This window comes from Camellia sinensis, chromosome 3 (genome assembly GCF_055761805.1).
Source record: "Camellia sinensis isolate YWXY chromosome 3, ASM5576180v1, whole genome shotgun sequence".
NCBI classification, from domain to species: Eukaryota; Viridiplantae; Streptophyta; class Magnoliopsida; order Ericales; family Theaceae; genus Camellia; species Camellia sinensis.
The window spans coordinates 222668271-222689719 of NC_138963.1; the positions used below are offsets into that span (position 1 = coordinate 222668271).

At 33.2% G+C, this 21449-nt stretch overlaps 1 protein-coding gene across 3 annotated transcripts; it reads right to left on the bottom strand.

Moving 5' to 3' along the window:
- Positions 1-833: 833 nt before the first annotated feature.
- On the bottom strand, positions 834-9085 carry LOC114315197 (14-3-3-like protein GF14 iota). Of its 3 annotated transcripts, none has more exons than XM_082917774.1 (8): positions 8494-9084; positions 4499-4586; positions 4256-4365; positions 4067-4150; positions 3818-3899; positions 3380-3466; positions 1554-1605; positions 834-1068 (listed from the first exon to the last, which is right to left on the bottom strand). In XM_082917774.1, exons 1-5 carry the CDS (start codon positions 8730-8732, stop codon positions 3857-3859), a joined length of 564 nt encoding a protein of 187 aa, XP_082773900.1. In that variant the 5' UTR covers positions 8733-9084; the 3' UTR covers positions 834-1068; positions 1554-1605; positions 3380-3466; positions 3818-3856. The 3 variants fall into 3 exon arrangements, with proteins under 3 accessions (XP_082773900.1, XP_082773902.1, XP_082773901.1); XM_082917776.1 differs by having other exon boundaries at positions 1554-1629; positions 4529-4586; positions 8494-8552; XM_082917775.1 differs by lacking the exon at positions 3380-3466 and having other exon boundaries at positions 8494-9085.
- Between the last annotated feature and the right edge of the window lie 12364 nt (positions 9086-21449).

Sequence of the window (21449 nt, forward strand, 5' to 3'; positions counted from 1 at the left end):
ACTCATAACCAAACAAATTTTCTTACTTCACATGTCAAATCAAACTTTCAAAACTCAATTCCACACTCAATTCCACACTCAATTCAACACTTTATTCAAAAACCATAATCAAACAAATTTTCTACACTCAAATCATAATTCTAAAACACACAAACTCAAAATACAACTCATATTCTCAAATCATAATTACAAAGCTCTACCAAACGGAGCCTCAATCTTTCAAGAATACCACGTTTGGGAAGAGCTATTTGGGACTTTTTTGGCTATTTTAGCCACAAAAAATAAAATATCACATCCAACCCATAAATATTACACTCTTCTCTCACAAAAAAAGTCAAAAAAGTCAAAAAAACTAAAAAATCCTTCACAAACCAAACTTTTTAACCCAGACTAAAATAGTTAAAAAAGTCAAAAAATTAAAAAACCAACCCACTTCCCAAACGACACCGCAATTACATGTCTAATCAATAATGTTTTACCTTTTTCATATATATAAATACTAGGGATGACCCGTGCCTGAAGGCACTACCAACAATTTTTTTGGTGTCACGTGCTACGAAACTCAATGATAATAAATCAATTCAAAATGGTAATGTTACTCGACTTAAAACTTCACATATAAGAAATTGAAATTGTTTCTGCACATTGAATTAGCGAAAGCATTTATAAATTTCAAATAACAAATTTCAAAATTAAAGTCCAAAAAATGAATTATGTATTTGAATGTAGCATATGCAAAGAATCTAGAAATATTTGCTAAACTTAAGAGTCAAAATAGCAAATTTTAGATTTTTATCCACGTCAAAATGACACATCTATACACTATAGCAAGTTAGAATGTGATAACCTTCAATAAAAGAATGTTATTGAATTAGTATTACAACTGGTAACCCTATCGCTTTATCAGGTTTAAATTCCTTCAAATAAAGGTCGATGAACATTATGATACAAAAGAATCATCCTAGCTAACCCAAAAATAAATAAATAAATAATTTAACATGAGAGAGCCAACCAATGACACACTGGTAGAAGCAACGTAACACAATGTTTCCAATATGGATCAATGACCTGCAACAAAATCACTTGCTTAAATTCGCTTCAAAAAACCAATAGCTATGAAAAATTACATCAAAATGAAATCCGAAGAAATTGCAATGAAGAATAATTGCATCAAAAGAAACTGTAACATGAAAAATCGCATCAAAATACATATGAGAAATAGGAAAATCAATAGTTATGAATTAAGAAGAATTGAACATAACTATTATGGTCAATTGAATTATGTATGCATTACTAAAGTAAACAAATGAGAATAGACAATTGTATGCATTACTAAAGTAAACAAATGAATAGAAAAGCAAATAATAGTATAGAAGGATCAATTGAGAATGCCGACAAATCATACAAACCTCCAAATAGAATTAAACTCAAATTTTTTAAGGGGAGCGAATAATTTTTTTTATTAAGACTAAGAGAGTCTTGTTATAAGGAAGAAAAATTTTTGAAGGTTGTAAAACCAAACAAAATTAAAATTTTAAAAAATTAAAGCTTACCTTGTGCGAAGTATCCATTTTTGGATGATCATGCTCCGTTGAGTTTCCATCCCTGTAATAATGCATAACTCATTTTCTAGTTGAAGCATTATGTATAACAATTAGTAGGCAACAAAAAAAGAATCAAACTTGAAATTAATGTTAATGGGCAAATCTAACTAAAATTAAACCCAAGGTTAATTAAATAAAATTAACTGTATTATTTTTTTAAACAAAGATTACAACCAAATACTTGTGCTAGTTCATTTATCATTTTAATATTTTTGGAATCAAAACCATTCAGAAACACATTTAAATCTAACCCATTTTAAAAAAAAAAAATCATTACATGAAGATAGGTTTCTAAAATTTGAACCATTTCAAAAAATTATTACATGAAATTCACAGCTTTTTCTCATCTCATACCCAACACCACATTTGCCTCAAACCAATCAATTGACCTGCCTACTAAAAAAAAAAGGAAAAATAAAAAGGGATTACATACTTTTCACTTTCTAGGTGATTGATAATATGTTGTATACTCCAAATCAATCACCAAGAATTTGCCCACAACATTTAAGAGAGCACTTCACCAACATTAAGGGTTGAAAGTGAAACCACCTTCTTCTTCACTTATGCGTTACCATTATGCATAATCATCCAATTAAAAGTATAAAGTATGTTTAAACTACTTCAAGCATAAAGTAAGTTTATGCCATCACTCATTACTCTAGGATGACTAACTAATAACATAGATGGTCTACTAAATTAATTTAGTTCCAAAACCAAATATTTGAAGAAAAAAAGAAGCAACCAATTGGCTTAAAACTGGCTTTTATTAATCTAGACCTCTTTACTGTTTTTCTTTTACAAATTCTTTATAGACCACATTGAACCAATCTCAACATTGTTTATAGAGTCTTACAAAATAACTGGCAAAGATGAAAGTATAATTTTTTTGGATAAATTACAAATACACCCCTGAGGTTTGCTTAAAATACGAATTGTTCCATGTGATTTGGAAAATTACAACCTGTCAGAATTTTTTATTTAACAAAAATAATTAAAAAAAATGAAATTTCTAGCTGTTCACCTATACAATAATCAAATTATCTGAATTATTAATTGAAATAAAATTTTAACATTATTAAAAATTGTTAATTAACTTGATGATTTATTAATAAAAAGACATATTTATTATGAAATTAGAAACCTTAGAGGACATAATGTAATTTCTAAAACCACATAGGGTAATTTGTAATTTAAGTAAATCTCAAGGGGTGTGTTTGTAATTTACCTTCTTTTTTTTTTTATTTATCACAACTTAAAATCCTCACTCTGAAAATAAAATAAAAAATGAGGAGGAGAAGAAGAAGAAGAAGAAGAAGAAAGAAAAAAAAAAGAAAGAAAAGAAAGGAAAGAACAGGCGCAACTCTTGTACAAAATAACAGATGATTTTCACCTAATAAAACTAAAATATATTGAGTTAAGAGTCACAGGGGTAAAGGGAAGAAGAAAAAAAAATTAACTCTAACCCATCCAATCAAAATTTTAATTTATTATAATCATATTTGTTTGTTACATCTATTTTAAAATGAATATACAATTGTGCCTACGGTGTTTAAATTTTAAAATGAAAATTTTAATTGATTATAAGCACTGGTAAAGTTATAGGGTGTGGAATAAGTAGTAGGCAAAGTTATTCTATTAAATCAACCTGATCTAAATTTCTTTTCCACCCCCAAAATCACCTATATCAAGAAGAAAAATTACAATAAAAAGAAACTCCATAAATACACTTCTAGTTCCCCAAACAAAGATATAAAATTGTGAAAAAAAAGGCTCACTTGTTTAATGGGCCGTTGTGCCATTGCTCTCCATTTCTTGAAAAATTCACTAATAGACCCACACAACACTTCCATTCATTATATAACCTGAATTTTTTGAGTCTAATCAAAACAAAGCAAAATCAAACATAAAGGCATTCTAAACCATGCTAATTTTCAAAATTATAGTAAAAATTATCACAATGATTATCATCAAAATTGTATGAAATTCAAAAATTAAAATAGAAGGCCCAAGTTATCACCATAAAAAAATCAAGTACTCGCTCTTCGTAGTTCTAAACCTAGCTAATAATCCAGAAGATAGCAACATGTAAATGAAGCCTATCTAAAAAAAAGTTAAGATTCTTAATTTTCACAACATGTAAAATGAAGTCAAGTTGAGCAATAGATAAGCAACAAATTATTGACAAATCCATCAATGGAAAGCAGACCAATTACCTAATCAACCATTGCGGCAAACAAAGTCACAACAACTTTTTATGAGCTAATCAAACACTCCTTCAAGCCAAGACATATGTACCTAAAACAAAAGGAAGAATAGAAAATATAAGCAAGCAAGCTCCATTATCCAAAATCAACTCCTTAAAAATTGCCCATTGTTTGTTATGACACCAGATACGTAGGAATTAAGAATAACCTCTCAAGAGAATTCATAATCTCATAATAGAAGACAGAGAAGTTGGATACCAGCAAGATAATCTCATAAGAATAATCTCTTTTCTTTCCTGGTCAGTCTTAAACTCAGCAAGATACCAGTAGTAGTCACCTTTCCTGAATTAATGAGAAACAGGGAATATAAACTTACTTCCAAAGAAATGACACAGATAAACTTCTTTCCAAAGAAATGGCACCAGATAAGTAGGAATTAAGAATAACCTCTCAAGGGAATTCATAATCTCATAATAGAAGACAGAGAAGTTGAGAGCAAGGCCAAGACGAATTGGGTGTGTTGAAGGGAGATCTGTATTTGCAATAGTAGAAACAGCCTTAAAAAAGAAAAAAAAAAAACAGCATCAAGAAGACACATCAAGTGAAGGTTAAAAACAAAACTATGTCAATATGCAGCAATTCACTATGCATATCTCTAGTATAGGATGTCAAGACAATTGATCAACATGCCTCATAACCCTTCAGTGATTGTTCAACAACCTCTTTTCTTTCCTGGTCAGTCTTAAACTCAGCAAGATACCGGTAGTAGTCACCTTTCCTGAATTGATCAGAACACAGAGAAGATAAACTTACTTCCAATTTGGAAAGGAAAGAAAAATTTGAGAAAAATAAAAAGTCACATTCAAGGTAGGCCCCAAACCAAATTGTATTAGTATTAGAAGTATCAACTGATAAAACCAAACGACACTAACTAATGTACTTCAAAAAAACAAAAATAAAAGAAGCACACTAACTAATAAGAAAAAAAAAAATCTAAATCAACAACCAACATAAACAATTATTACAAAACCAACTATAATTTGACAACAAATTGAATTCATCTTGGTAATGAAAAAAAGAAAAGAAGCAGAGAATAAGATTCTAAGCTGGTTTCCATATTAAAAAGTAACAAAGACTAACAATTAATGGTGTTCTACACAAAATTGGAAACCAATATGATGAATGTAGACAAACCAATATGATTAGTGGTGTTCATATACTATCACCACAACCATATATGTATTAAGCATACTACACTGCAAGTAGACAAACCAATTTTCTAATCATTAAACCCATACCTACTATTTTCAATGTGTTTGATGGAGGTTAGTTTAGTATAGGATGTCAAGACAATATATATCAACAACCAATGTAAACAATTATTACAAAACCAACTTTATATGCAATAGTAGCTTTCCCTGAACTATCTGTTTCAATTTTTAATATATATCATTAGTTTTTCAACTTAATTGGTCTCTAAGTGAGTTACTCAAAGCTTAAACTTGAGTGAAAAAGATGCAGTTATGATGGCATGACTCTAAGAACATGTGAACATTGTATTTGCCTATGCAAGCCAAATAATGTTTTATGTAATAATTGTAGGCTCTAATAATTAGTAAATGTTTTCATAGTAGCAGAAGCAAAACCAAGGAAAATCTACAGAGTTAATTTTCATAGTTTGATGCTCAATACGGATCAAACAAATTTGATGCTAAGCAATTGCGAGTACCTACAAAAATCATAGATCGGATAATGAAAGTACCCTCACAAAAATCAGACACCTAAACTACAAAACCAAAAATTACTATCAAACAACAAAACAACAAATCCAAATAACTCCTTCAAGATTCAGAATTTAAACAACAAATCAAAATTATAGGCAAGAGCAAAGAAAGTGAAAAGGCAAACAACGAAGAGTGAATAAATTTTATCGGCAAGAGCAGAGAAAGGGAAAAACACAACATAATCAACAACGATCGGGAAAAAATATTGTACAGCGAGTTCGAAGTCTTACCTAAATGAGAAACAAATCACATAATATAAATGAGAAACACAATCAAACTCAAATGAGAAACAAATCACATAAAAATTTAGACACCCAACGAAAACCCAAATAAAAATTTTAAGGCATTTTGGAGACCCATTTTAAAAATCACATAGTGATTGCATATTAAGAGACACATAAAACAAACAAAAAAAGTCGAAAAAGAAAAATCAACCAAAAAAAAAAAAAAATGAACTGAGAAACCCTAGATATGCCTAGAAAATGGAGGAAAAATTTGAAGACGATGCCGATCTCTTTCTCGTTGGTTGCGTCAATCGATCTACCTTGCATTTGATCAAACAGTGCACTTAAATCAAAACCAAGGAGGGGAGTGGGTAGAAGAAAGGGAGAGAGAGACTGAAACAGAACCAGAGAGAGATTTACAAAATGGCCTCTTTACTGTTCATCCAAAAGTATAAAGCAGGTTTAAACTGCTTCAAGCATAAACTTTATGCCATCACTTATTACTCCAAGATGACTAACTAATAACATAGAGAGTCTACTGAATTAATGTAGTTCCAAAACCAAATATTTATAGAAAAATCAAAACGGCCAATTGGCTTAAAACTGACTTTTGTTACTTTAGACCTCTTTACTGTTTTTTTTTAAACAAATTCTTTCTAGACCTCATTGAGCCAATCTCAGCATTGTTTAACTGGCAAAGCTGAAAGCATAATTTGTTTTATTTTTTTTAATCAAAACTTACAATTCTCACTCTGAAAGTAAATAAAAATGAGAGGAAAAAAAAAAGAAGAAAGAAAGGAAAGAATAGGCTCAGCTCCTGTAAAAAATAACAGACAGTTTTCACCCAATGAAACAAAAATATATTGAGTTAAGAGTCACAGGAGTAAAGGCAATAAGAAGAAAAAAATTGACTCTAACCCATCCAATCAAAAATTTAATTTATTATAACCACATTTTTTTGTCACATCTATTTTAAAATGAATATTCAATTGTGCCTACAGTGTCTAAGTTTTAAAATTAAAATTTTAATTGATTATAAGCACTGATAGAGTTATAGGGTGTGTAAAAAGTAAGAGGCAAAGTTATTCTGTTGAATCAATATAATCTAAATTTCTCTTCCACCCCCAAAATCACCTATCAAGAAGAAAAATTCCAATAAAAAGAAACTCAATAAATAAACTTCTAAAATTGTGGGGAAAAAAAAAAGGCTCACTTGTTAAATGGGTCGTTGTGCCATTGCTTTCCATTTCTTGAAACATTCACTAATAGACCCACACAACACTTTCATTCATTGTCTAACTTGAATTTTTCAAGTCTAATCAAAACAAACTAAAACATCTTGTTTTTGAAAAACAATAAAATCAAACATAAAGGCATTCTAAACAATGCTAATTTTTAAAATTACAGTAAAATTATCACAATGATTATTATCAAAATAGTATGAAATTCAAAAATTAAAATAGAAGATCCAAATTATTAGCATAAAAAAATCAAGTACTCGCTCTTCTTGGTTCTTGCTTCTCTACTGTCTCTGAACAAAAAACATAAACTGCATGTAGCTAATAATCCAAAAGATAGCCAACATATAAAATGAAGCCTAGCTAGTAAAAATTTAAGATACTTAATTTTCACATGTAAAATAAAGCCAAGTTAAACAATAGATAAACAACAAATTATTGACAAATCCATCAATGGAAGGCAGACCAATTACCTAATCAACCATTGTAGCAAACAAAGCCATAACAACTTTTTATGAGCTAATCAAACACACCTTTAAGCCAAGGTTAAAAAATTGTTTACCATTAATCATGGTTAAGGTGGCAAACCCATAGGACTTCTAAATGAGTTAATGGTCATAATAGAACATACAATAGATCCTATGTTTGAATCTTATAGTCTGTTAGATAATTCCAATACTCATACTTAAGGACAAAATTAAGGGAAGCATATATATATCCTTTTTATAGTTGGTTAAGTCTGTTTGCTACTGCCTTACTTTTAGAAGCATTTTTTTGAAAGGAATTACCTTTCATAATCATGTAAGTAAACCATATACATTAATAACCATATGAAAACACAAATTTGTATCACATGCATGGAATTAGGTAGATGATTGAATCAAATTATCAACTAAGCAATGAAATGCACTGTTATCAACTAAGCAATGAATTAGTAGTGGAATTCACCAAATTATAGAAAGGAAATACGAATCGTAATCAGAAAATTTTAACTAATTCAGAAAAGACAAAAATTGAGGAAATCTCGATATCATAACAATAGAGAGTTGAGTGAGTATACACATATTGACATGAATATTATTTCAAATAAAAGCTTAAATTTAAACCATGAACAGTGACCAACCTCAAGAAAAATTAGTGCAAAGTTTGAAGTTTTCGGATTGAAACAAAAAAAAAAAAAACAAAAAAAAAAAAAACAAAAACAAAAACAAAAATAGAAAGAGCAAAATAATGGGTTGTGCTCCAACCAGTAACAAAACTTTAAGATGACTCAAACATTAACCTCTTACAAAAAGCATCCTTGGAACTCTGAAACTCTGAAGACAATGTTAGAGACCCAATCAAAATTATTAGTAAAAGACAATAATTCGGGACTCGATGAGAATATCAGAAATACAATCAATCAATATCGCAATGTAAACATCCCAATTCATACTTACAAATTTATTGAACTTTTCAACTCAACACCAAGCATTGATAAAGCAACCACAAATCTGTAAAATAGATCCTTCCAAAGAACCCTGAGATGAGTGAAAAAATTGTAAAGCTTCCTATCAATTAAATAATCAACCAACAAAAACAAAAACATAGATCTATATATACATACATACATGAACCCTGAGATTAGTGAAAAATACCTATCAATTAAACAAAACCGTAGATCTATACATACATACATACATACATATATGAACCCTGGGCAATCGAAGAAATCTGAGGTTTTAGAAGAAACCAGAGAAACCAAAGTTTTTTTTGCTACTGAGAAGCCAATTGAGAACTCAATTTCTTCCTCAATAGTCGATGAACATAGTCGACTGTGATGACTCTGCTCCAATTAGTCCAAAAAACTACCATTTTAGATTCTCCAATTTGGTTGCTCATCGCGTCTCCGTTGAAAATATAGATTGAGCATAGTTGTTGGGTATTTTTGAAAATCCTGGGAGATGAGAGGAAAAAGGGAAAAGAAAGGTAAAGTAAAAGAGAGATAGGAGAGGAATGGCTGGGAATCAAATTCTTGGCAAATGATCTCAGCCATTCCATTAATACTTAAAGTGATCTTAGCCCTTAAACAAAAATATAAAAGAGAGACATTTTGAAATTTATATGACACGCAGGACATTTTTTAAAAACAGTTTTGCCATATTATATAGATATTGATAATGTAATTACATTATTCTTTGTTATAATAAAATGTACAAGAATCTTTAGTGCTTGTTTGGGATGTGTTATATAAGTATATTTTTTAATTTTTTAATTAAAAAAATAGAGAAAAAATATGTATATTTGGAATAATTTTTTAATTTTTTACAAAAAAATGTGTAATAAAATTAAAATGACCATTCTACCCTTGTTGACTTTTTAACTTTTGAGTAGTTGAATTCAAATGACAAAATAATAATTTTACCCTCTAGGCTTCTTTCACAAGCTTCTTCCAAATAGTGTGAACTTTTTGACTTTTTTAATATTTTTTTTAACTTTTTAACTTTTATAAATTATCCCAAACAAGCTCTTAATGGAGTGTGTATGTAAAGTGTGGAATAAAATCAATAAAGGACCTTCATCCTATGATCCTTTTCCCGAACTTTTATATCTTTCTTTCTCCTTCCATTTTGGATTTTTTTTTTAATTTGTTTTTTCTGTCAGGATTTGTGTTTAATTTTTTTTTTCCGAATGAATAATTCTATGTATCCCATCTTATCTATTCCGAATAAAATTATTTAATTATGATTAAATTTGTATAGTATATAGTTCATATATAAAATATATCTAAATCATAAAATAATAATTTAAAATAATTTTTGAATAATTAATTCTAATTTGTAATATTACTATTTTCAGATTTGGTTGTAGTTTGAAATTAGTAATTACAGATACCACCGAGTAGGTTGGCAACTGAATGGGCCCTGAACAGTACATGAGCTACGCCTAAAGCCATAAATAGGGTAATTTAAAATTGCCGAACAGTTACACATTTCCAAAATGAAATTAAATTTGAATTAATTACCAAATAAATTTTTAACAGAAAAATTTATGAACTAAATTTGAATTTATTAAATTTAAAAAACTTAACTTAACTTCACAAGTAAAATTGATGCATTATGAGATTAATCTATATTTATCTCAATGATCTAAATCATTCATCTCATATAATAAACTAAAAAATTAATCAAACTATGTTAGCCGTATAATTTGTAAAAGCCAATCATAGAGTGACATGTGGCACCTAAAGGGTAATTTCAAAAATTAATGCAAGCTTCCAATCAAAGACAGACACGTAACAGTTCATATTGGTAGTATCGGATCTGCGTGACATCTGAATAATGAAGAGGCGCGAGATGACATAACCTAACGGTTACATACAATTCAAATTCAGAAAGAAAGCCTAACTACAAGAGAGGCATAGTGGGAGCTAGTTGAGCGAAGTCATGACCAGAGATCGCGGAGATGCATTTCGACGGTTAGAAGGCCACTTCAACGGTTATTACTAAAGAATATAAATAGCAGAGAAGGCTAAAGAGAAAAAGACCCAGACTCAGATTCAGAAACTAGTCATTTACTTCATATTTTCTTTCCAGTTCTTTACGTTTCCAGCACTTCAATTCCTGTACTGCACTTCATTTTCTAGGAGTAGTTTCAAATAGTTTGTTGCTGTGAACCTCTACGAGATTGGGTTAGATCATTGTAAGTTTTCATTTACTTAATAAAATTCAGATTCTGAAATTGTTCTTCACTTATTATTGTTTACTAATTTTTCCTAAACAAGCTACCAGTAAAAGTCTATTAATTGAGATTGAAAGAACTATAACACAATCGTCTGATAATTGGTTGGCAATTAATATTCTGTAAGGACTAATTGATCATTGCTGACGCGCTTAAATTTACATTATTAACCTTCGAAAACCAAGAAAGCCAACATATATTTTTTACACGCCCAGTGTAACCCTAAAATGGCTAAATGTAGGAGACAAAGAGAAAATGAACGCCTGAAAGAAGATGTGGAGGGAGAGATAGAAGTACCTGATCCAGAGGATAATATGATAACACATCTTATGGAAACACCTATCTCATTAAAACCTTTGGTCGAACAGACCAACACCTCAGAACTGCATCACATGTTCAAAATATTGGACGAGGCCATGGAATTGGACCATCCACTATTCCATATATCTAGCTAATGAATCTGTGGGGAGGCTTGGTAGATACCATGGGATAGCAGTTAATGTATGCAATGGAAAGATGAACAACATCCTTCATGGTATCACAAGGCATATGAAGGAAAATTCAAATGTTCTCCAGCAAAGATTGGCTAGAGATAAACAGTCTATGTAAATTAATGGACATACTAATGGTCAGACTAATAATCAAAATAATGAAAGACCATCACTTGTACCTCAGTCATGGTATGAGCCTCCTTCGAGGCCTTTGGTAAATCAAAATATTTTATTACATAACAGCGAAGCCATACAAATTGGTGGATCTGGGCCAACACAAGAAAATGACATAAGAATGTTTCGAAATCCCATGTTCAAAACCATGCCTGGCACAAGGGAGTTCACTAACCCTCTGTTCGGATTCACACCAGGGGGGTTGGAAGGGTTTCCTGCGACTGGGAGAGAAACAACACATGATCCTCCTCTTGCAGCACCTTTCGCAGGACAGATCTAGAGAGGTCAACCATGCCCTCAACAGCAACCAGTACTACAGGAATAACCAGTCCTAAACATAGCTCTTTATGGACCAAGAGGACCTCAAGCACATCGGATTCCACCAAGCCCTGTGTTTGTTCCTCTAGTAGTAGTCCAACAAGCACAGAATATGGTTCTTGATATTGTCAGAGAAATGTGTGGACCTATGGCTCGGAGGGTCCAAACTATTGTCTATAGAAAGCCATACCCAGAATGGGTGGATAGGGTCCATGAATACCCAAGGGGGTTTAGAATACCAGGCTTTGCTCTCTTTTATGGAAATGGAAACCAATCAACAGTAGAACACATTGCTAGGTTCGCAGGCCAATGTAGTGAATTTACCAATAATGATTATATGAAGTTGAGACTCTTTCCAAATTCTTTAACCAGGGCAACCTTTGTATGGAATATTAACCTTACGCCTGGCTCTATCGAAACTTGGCAACAAATAGAAAAGGCATTTCATGCCCAATTCTTCCAAACAAAGCCTGAAGTTTCTATGGCAAATTTGGTAAGGTTGAGCCAAAAGCTTGATGAGAAGGCTGCTCAATTTATTGCCAGATTCAAAACAGCACGAAACAAGTGTAGGGTCATTCTACCAGAGCCTGCATTTGTGAGATTGGCTCAAAATGGTTTAGAGTTTAGGTTTCGAAAGAAGTTCGATTCAACTGAGTTTTGAGACTTAGTGGAATCAACCTATAAGTTGTCTAGATATGAATATTTACTTGAGGAAGAACATGATCGAAGTAATGCATCATATAAGACCTATTATAGGGACCCTAATTATGAAATTGGCGTAACAGAAATCGTAGGAAAAGAGTCTATGACCTGTGAGGCGTTAATTCAGAAGGACAGTACAATAGACCAACAGTTTAAAAAGAAAGACCATCATAGGAAGTATTCTTTTGATTTAACAAAAGCAAATGACATTTTTGATCATTTGCTTGCAGCAAATTTTCTAAAATTACCAACAGGAGTTAAGATCCATACCTCGGAAGAATTTAAAGGGAAAATGTACTGTAAATGGCACAATTCTTGGTCTCATTTAACTAAAAATTGTATTATTTTCGAGATAGGATCCAAGAACATATTCGAAAAGAGAGGTTAAAGTTTCCAGCCAAAGCAGAGAATGTTATGGAGATTGATACTAACACGTTTCCAGAGATTGAGGAGGCTACAATCAATGTTGGCGTGTCAGATTTTCAAAACCTATCCTTGAAGAAATTGGAGGAGGTTAATGTGCAGATGCATGTTGTCAGCCATACTACTTTCAAGAAGGATACCAGAAGTTCACCAGCAAATGGGCAGAGCTTTACAGACCAAAAAGATGACTTTAGTGAGGAAGCATTGGATAATGACTCTCTTGAGGCAGCTGTCATGCAAATGATGTGTCCCAGATGCAGGTTAAGTTACAAATGGCTGAAATGGCTCCCAATTGATGGGAAACAATGTTACAAAGATGTACAGAGACGCTCTAAGCTAACCAATACCTACAATAAGAGGCCATACCCAATTGGTCCCATATAACAACCATTTTTAGCTGGACCACCAGCCACTAGAATGCAACCCAAGCGTAAGAGATCTCTGCATGAGTTCAGACCACCCAATTACTACAGGATTGAAGGCAATTATCTTGAGAGAATGCCTGAATTGGGCTCAAGTCAAGGAATCAGAGCTAGTAATTGACCTCCAAATTTAACTTCGAACAAGATGCAAAGCAATTACCCTAAAAGAAGGCCTGAATTAGGCTCGAGACAGGGTGCCAGAGCCAGTGATTAGCCTTAACAGTTAGTTACAAACGTGGCTTCAAAGACTGAGAAAGCAAGTTCAGCAATTGAACTAGTGAGTTCATGGGTACTTGGGGTGCCAGACTGGTTTGTCATGCAGAACAAGCCTAAGGAAATACCTGCACAAAGAAATGTCTTTGGAGATAAATGCAGAATGATTAAACCTCCCTCGGTGGCTTCAAATAATTGAGTATTACTCAAGCACCCAAAAACAAAGGAACTAGATATCGTTCCAGTAATCTCTAGGTCTCAAAGGAGAAAGATCCAGCGAAGGTACACCCAGTACCAAAAGGATCTGAAAGAAAGTCCAACATTGGTTCCTTAGAACAAAAGAAGTGGCAGTAGAGAACAGTTGGCTAAGGCTCACACTGAACTGAAAACCAAGGAAAGATCCAGCTTAGCAGGTCTTGAAAAGGCCTTGATGGAAAGCGACAGTAAGATAGAAGGAAAAGTTAAACTAGGCCAAAGGAAAGAAATGACTAAAGATGAGATGTTTGAAGCCTTCATGGCTAAACAGACCTTTTTGGTCGAAAAGCTAATAGAAGCAAACCACAAAAGAGTTGATTTGAAGGAAGTCACCATTACTAAAGTACCAGAGTGCAGCATGGAAGATACTTCCGAAATAACTGAACAAGTTAGTTTGGAAGAGAAACAAGTACAGCTAGTAGTTCAGTTTGGTTTATTTCCTCCAATGTCAGTAAACATGATATATATATATATTGCCACAGGAGTTCCAGGATGAAGATGGAAACCAAGAAGGTCAGGAAGATAACCATATTCCAATTTTTAGTGAAGATTCACAGGTTAGCATGATTCAAGATGAGTCTGAAGTGGCCACACCAATGGAAACTGAAGATGAAAATAAGGATGTAACGACTCCACCACGTATAATGATTAACACTTAATTAATTAAGAAGATTTGAAATTTAATTGCCAATTATTCTAATTTAATCTAAGATTTACGAAAATTATGGAGAATGATTCATATATAATTTTATTGAGGATTTATTTTGAAATTAGAAATTGAAAACCTAAATGGCTAAAGAGAGTATAATTGGTAAATTGAATTATTTTAATTTCGAGTACTGGACCGTATGGGAATTTAATTAAATATTCATATCAGATTTGTAAAATTAAGATTTGATTAATTGGGTCCGAATTGGAGTTAATTAAGTTATGAGAATTGGAAATTAAGGTTACTATGAATTAAATTTATTTATGAGGTATTCAATTGAGTATTTAATTTATTGACGAAAATTTTGAGCTTGATTTGAAATTAAGGGCCTTAATAATGTGAGAAACCAAAATTGAGGATAGTGATAAGTTCAATTTGATATTTCAAGCCTTTTGGGAGTTTAATTAAAAGTCTTATTCGGATTGATAAATTTAAATATAATTAATTGGGCTCCAATAGAAGTCAATTAGACTAATTAAATTATGTGAGATTTGAGATTAGTTATAATTAATTAATTTGTGTTAATCAAGATTTATTAAGATTAAGTGATGCTTACTTAAATTAATCATAGACATAAATTAAATTATGGAACAAACTAGAATTGTGGGTGTGGGTGTGGGTATGTTGAGAATTCTATGGGTGTACTGTGCAATTCTGTGAGTGTGTTAACAAGTGTGTATGTGTGCACGTGTGATGTTGAGGACAAATGGGTGAATTGTATGTGTGTATGTGTGTGTGCTGGTGAGTTCAAGAAGTATAACTTCATTTGGCTCAAAACAACACTTGGAGAAGTAAAGAAAAAAGAGAGAGAAAGAACAACCGAGAGAGAGAGGGTGTGTGTTGACTGTTTGAAAATGAAAAGAGGAAAAGAAAATTGAACTCAATGAAGAAAAGCCAAGGGAAAAAGCTAGGAAAGTGAAAGGAAGAGAAGAAAAGCTCGAGGAAATTGAAAAAGATGAAGAAGATCTAAAAAAAATCAACCATAAATTCTGAAATTAAAGTTTAAGGTCACGCGCTATTGTCTGCCTAATTTATCTAAACTGTCCAGTCTGTCTGATTTGCTTCTGCAGCTATCTGTGAGTAATAACGTAGTAAAGCTATATTCAACTTTATGTATTTTCTGTATATGGAATAAGATCTATTTTGTGTAATGTTATGTTTTGTATAATGAATGATTGTTCAATTCTGACAAATATTTGTGACATTAATTCTGTGGTTCAAGTATGCTATCTACACCCGGCTGGAGGTTCCTTTATGGAACTAACAAGTTATTCGTTCCTAGTCCGAAGGTTCTTTTATGGAACTAACAAGTTATCTGCACCCGGCTGGAAGTTCCTTTATGGAATTGATAAGTTATCCGTTCCTAGTCCGAAAGTTCCTTTATGGAACTGACAAGTTATCTGCACCCGGCTGGAGGTTCCTTTATGGAACTGACAAGTTATCTATTCCCAGTCTGGAGGTTCCTTTATGGAACTGACAAGTTATCCGTACCCGGCCAGAGATTCCTCTATGGAACTGACAAGTATGATCTTTGATACTCTGTATGTGATCTGTTAGCACTAATGGATGTACTATGTAAGATTAAGCATAAACTCTGATTTATGTATATGATTTGAATAAGAATATGAATATGAATCTGTTTCTGATTGAAATATGAATATGCATATCTCTATTTCTGATAAGAATCTGTTTTTGATATAAACTCTGATTTCTGACTCTGTGATGGATATCACTCATTGAAACCCTTTACTTTGTTATTATTCACTAGGCTCCAGCTCATTATATTATTTATGTATGTAGGTGATCAGACGCGTGACCAGGCTTAGAGGGGTTTGCCTGGAATCTATTTTTGTCAACCAACCTATGTGCCTCCCGTGGAGGTTCCGAATATGTCAAATGGTTATAGCTATGTGATTAAAGTTTAAGTTTTGTTTTCTTGATTGGTTAAACAAGTTTTTGTTTATTTTGTAAATAGGACTAAGTCCCTTTTTTTCTAGCCTATATATATATATATATATATGATGTGTAAATGTATGAATGTAAAGTTTAAAATTTTTCTGTCTCATATAAATTTGCACAGCTCAATGGACATTGTATGTTTGCTATCTGCTTCCACTAGCCCCTAATATTATGTTAATTTGTCTCAGAGGCCTTCAATAAGTAATCCTAGGATTAATGGCTGGTTACGATGCTAAACCTATAGGGGCGGATTTAGGTCGTGACAGAAGAGGTGAGTATTAATCTCTTGTATCCCTTCGAATACCCTACAACATCTATGATGCAGCACGTTAAGCCCTTGTATATCAAGGTTTATTTCGATGGGATACAAATGAACAAGGTGTTTGTGGATAATAGGGTAGCAGTGAACCTCCTTCCGAAGTCCTCTTTGAAGAAATTGGGAAAAAGAAACCCCAGATTAATCCCAACCAGCACAACCGTTGCTGGCTTCACTGGGGATAAGCAGATGGCTCAGGCATCCTGTCCATCAACTTGAGTGTGGGAACCAAAGATTACATGACATCATTCTTTGTTATAGATAGTAATACCAAGTATAATGCTTTACTTGGCAGGGATTGAATCCACACTAACAAATGTGTACCTTGCTCTCTACATCAGAAAATAATGATGACCTTATGCAATGGAGAGATAGAGGAGATCAATGCAGACCCTCAACCCTTTATCGCATGTGCTGACTTTGCAGAGGCCAAGTTATATACTGAATGAGTGACACCACTCAGTATATTGAGGTAACCTGATGGAACAACCGAAGTGACGGCTGATGAGGAAGTTGTACACCTGAAGCACTTAGTACAGGAGAGTACTGATGAAGAGTTCGTCACCAAGGATGGCAATGATGCCTGGTTGTAGGCAAGAAGATGAAACCCAAGAAGCCAGACCTTTGGCCTTAATCAAGTTTTCAGCATTGGACATAAAGTCAATAGTCCAGAAGGTTTAGAAATAAGAGAGGGGAGCCATGGTGGTTGGCCATAATCAAAAGCAACAAAAGGCCAGGCCTTTGGCCCTTGATAAGTACTGTACATTGGACATCGAAACAAAAGTCCAGGAAATATAGGAAGAAGAAGCCTTATGGACAAATTTTGTCTATGAGGAAGAAGACAAAGATGTTAAACTAAAGAAGGTGGGAACAGAACAAAACAAAGAAGTTGCTTCGAAGGCAGAAGAAGTCAAAAAAAGAAGCATTAATAAGTGCTCAAGTGCAAGATCCCTTTGGAAGAAGTCAATTTAGGGGAAAGTTCTTTACAGCAACCCACTTATATCAGCGCTTGGTTAAGTTTTCTTAACATGAACCAGTTGTTGGTAGTCCTAAAGAAATATAAGGATTGTTTTGCGTGGTCTTATAATAAACTGTCAGGATTGGATAGGTCATTAGTGGAACATAGGCTCCCTATGAAGCCTAACCTCAAACCACACACACAGAAACCAAGACGAATGAGCCTTGAAGTGGTTCAGAAACTAAAGGAGGAAATTCCCAGACTCTTTAAAGCAGACTTCATTAGAACAGTCAGGTATGTTGAATGGTTGTCTAACATTATGTCTGTGGTTAAAAAGAATGGCAAGATGAGGGTATGCATCAATTTTAGAAATCTAAATTTGGCAACTCCAAAAGATGAATACCCCATGCCTATAGTGGATCTATTGGTGGATAGTTCAGCAAGGCACAAGATTTTGTCTATGAAGGATGGGCATTCTAGTTACAACCAGATCTGCATTGTAGAGGAGGATGTCCAAAGACAACATTTAGGTGTCCTGGGAATATTGGCACATTCAAATAGGTAAAAATGTCATTTGGTCTAAAGAATGTTGGGGCAACATATCAGAGGGCAATGAATACCATCTTTCATGATCTTATTGAAGGGTACCTAGAGTGTTACATTGATGATATTGTTGTAAAGTCCCAATCTATGGAGGAACACTTGGTTCACTTGGTAGTAGTTTTCGAAAGAATAAGAAAGTTCAAGTTAAAACTTAATCCTCTTAAATGTGCTTTTGGTGTATCAGCTGAAAACTTCTTGGGGTATGTAGTGCACAAAAAGGGAATACAAATTAATCAGAATAAATCCAAAGCCATCATTGAGGCCAAACTTCCATCAAGTAAGAAAGAAGTACAAAAGTTCCTTGGTCAGGTTAATTTTCTTCGAAGATTTATTTCTAACACTGCAGGGAAAACGAAAGTATTTTCTTCTTTATTAAAGTTGAAAGATGAGGAGGAGTTTGTGTAGACAGGAGAGTATCAAGCTACTTTTGAAGGAATCAAAGCCTACTTGGCCAAGCCTCCAGTGTTGATGCCATCAAGGAGCGACAAACCCTTGAAGTTATACATTGCCGCAGCAGAAAATTCATTGGGAGTTTTCCTAGCTCAGGACAATGAAGGAGGTAAAGGGCAAGCAGTTTATTACCTTAGTAGGTTTTTAAATTCTTGTGAATGTAAATACTCAGCTGTAAAAAAAGTTGTGCCTTGCATTGTACTTTGCAGCAATGAAATTAAGATATTATCTTTTGCTTACTATTGTCTAAGTAATTGCAACCACAGACTTGGTTAAGTACATGTTATCTAGACCTATGTTGAGGGAAAGAATTGGTAAATGCATATTAGCTAGAATTGGTAAATGCATATTAGTTTTATCAGAATTTCATCTAGAATGTCCCCTAAAAAACAGTAAAAGGACAAGTTTTGGCTAACTTCTTGGCAAATCATCCATGTCAAACCAAAAGCTAGGAGATAGTGGATCTTGGTATGGTTAATGTTGAGCCATGGCAGATGTGGTTTGACGGAGCAAAGACCAATGGTCTGGTTAGAATTGATGTTGTAATTAAGTCACCACAGGGGATAAAAACCACACATGGTTTCAGGGTTGATGAAACCACTTGTTCCAATAATCAAGTTGAATATGAAGCTTTAATAATGGGACTGGAAATGCTTATTGGATTACAAGCTCATACAGTTGATATATTTAGAGATTCTCAATTGGTGGTCAATCAAGTGAAAGGAATTTTCAAATGTCAAAGTGAAAGCATGTTACCATATTATGATGTTGCATTACATTTGCTTTCTCAGTTTCATATAGCAAATGTGACATGCATCCCAAGATTCATGAATAACAAAGCCAATGATGTAGCTCAGAAGATTTCGAATTTCAGAATGAGGAATGACACTTAATTGAACATAAGTCAAGCAACATATCAAAAATTAATATCACCTTTAGCTAAAAGGGATGTGGTGTTGGAAGTCAATCATAATGACTTACAAGATCAAGATTGGAGGCATCCAATCATGCAGTATTTTACTGGCCTATCTTCGAAGGCCAGCAGGAAGATTAAATTACAACCTATGCAATACATAGTGTATGGTAATGCTCTTTACAAAAAGGGAGCAAATGAGTTATTATTGCAATGTCTAGGGCCGAAGGAGGTATTGACAGCCACAGCTGAAGTACATGAATGCATTTGTGGTGCCTATCAGCCTGGTGTGAAGATGAGATAGTTGCTTTGAAGACATTCCTATTATTGGCCAACCATCCTTAAAGGTTGTATAAAGTATGCTAAAAGTTGTCAGGCATACCAAAAGTATGGCATGATAAGAAATGTAACAATAAGTGATTTGCATGCAGTTATGAAGCCTTGGCCATTTAGAGGTTGGGTTATGGATATGATAGGGAAAATGCATCCACCCTCTTCAAAGCACCATTGTTTCATCCTAGTGGTCACAGATTACTGCACTAAGTGGGTCGAAACTAAACCATATAAGGCTATGAATCAAACTGAAGTTATTGGATTTATTAAAGATCTGATACATAGGTTTGGCATCCAACAGACCATAACTATAGACAATGGGACTGTATTTGATGAAAAGATGGTAAAATCTTTCACAGCAGAATTTGGAATTAGTTTTATTAATTCCACCATTTATTATGCACAAGAAAATAGTCAGGCAGAATCATCCAACAAGTCCTTGAAAAAAAGAATACAGAGAGTTGTGGAAGACAATCCTAGGGATTGACATAACTTGTTGTTGGATGTATTATGGGCTTATAGGACGTCTCCAAGATCAAGTACATAAGTCACTCCTTATGCCTTAGTATATGAGCATCATGCAGTGTTGTATGTGGAGATTAACATTAGGTCCTTAGGGGTGAAATACCAGGACCAATTAACTTCTGAACAATACCATCAGAGCATGTTCTTGGAATTAGAGAATATAGATAAAGCTAGAATTCTGGCATTAAATAATATTCTATTCCAAAAGACAAATGTAGCCAAAAACTATAATAAGAAGGTTAAGCATATTAGCTTTGATGAAGGTGATTTAGTGTAAAAAATAATACTCCCAATAAGAATTAAAAGTCATAAATTTGGTAAGTGGTCACCTAATTAGAAAGGACCAAAGTCCATAGAGTTTTACCTGGAGGAGCATACCATCTGAGAAATCTAAATGGTTACGTACATCCCAAGAAAATCAATGGCAAGTATTTGAAGCCTTATTATCCAACTGTGTGGGAAACACAAGAAGTGTGAGAAATGCTAAACAAAAGAAACATAAAAACACTCAAACAATAAATAAGGATTTCATTTTATAAAGAGTTAAGTACATGCAGCTATAGATTGACCCAAAAATCAATACAATGTTTCAGTTGTTCCCTTATAATTGATTCTCAACTCTTAAGAGATGGAAACAACTGAATGGCTATAGCCATGTCTTGCCTACGGTCAACTAGCCCTTAATTGATAATTTGCAGCTTTGTGGCAGTTTGATCCAAGGCTAGGTTAACTGCTGCTAACTCCTCTTCTAATTGGGCCTTTTTCTCCAAGAGCTAGATTCAAAATTAAAAAGCAGAGGAATGTTGTCCCTTCAATTCAGATACCTCAGTATGCATATGGGAAACAAATTCCTTGTCTTTCAATAGCTTTTCTTTTGTAGCTTTAGCAATGTGGCAAATATTGACATAGAA

Coding starts and splice junctions, on each gene's coding strand:
- LOC114315197 (XM_082917775.1), bottom strand. CDS start 8,732: ATGTATGTATGTATAGATCTACGGTTTTGTTTAATTGATAGGTATTTT. Junction 4,587..8,493: donor TTGAAAAGTTCAATAAATTT/GTAAGTATGAAT, acceptor TGATCAATTCAG/GAAAGGTGACTACTACCGGT. Junction 4,151..4,255: donor ATTATGAATTCCCTTGAGAG/GTTATTCTTAAT, acceptor TCATTAATTCAG/GAAAGGTGACTACTACTGGT.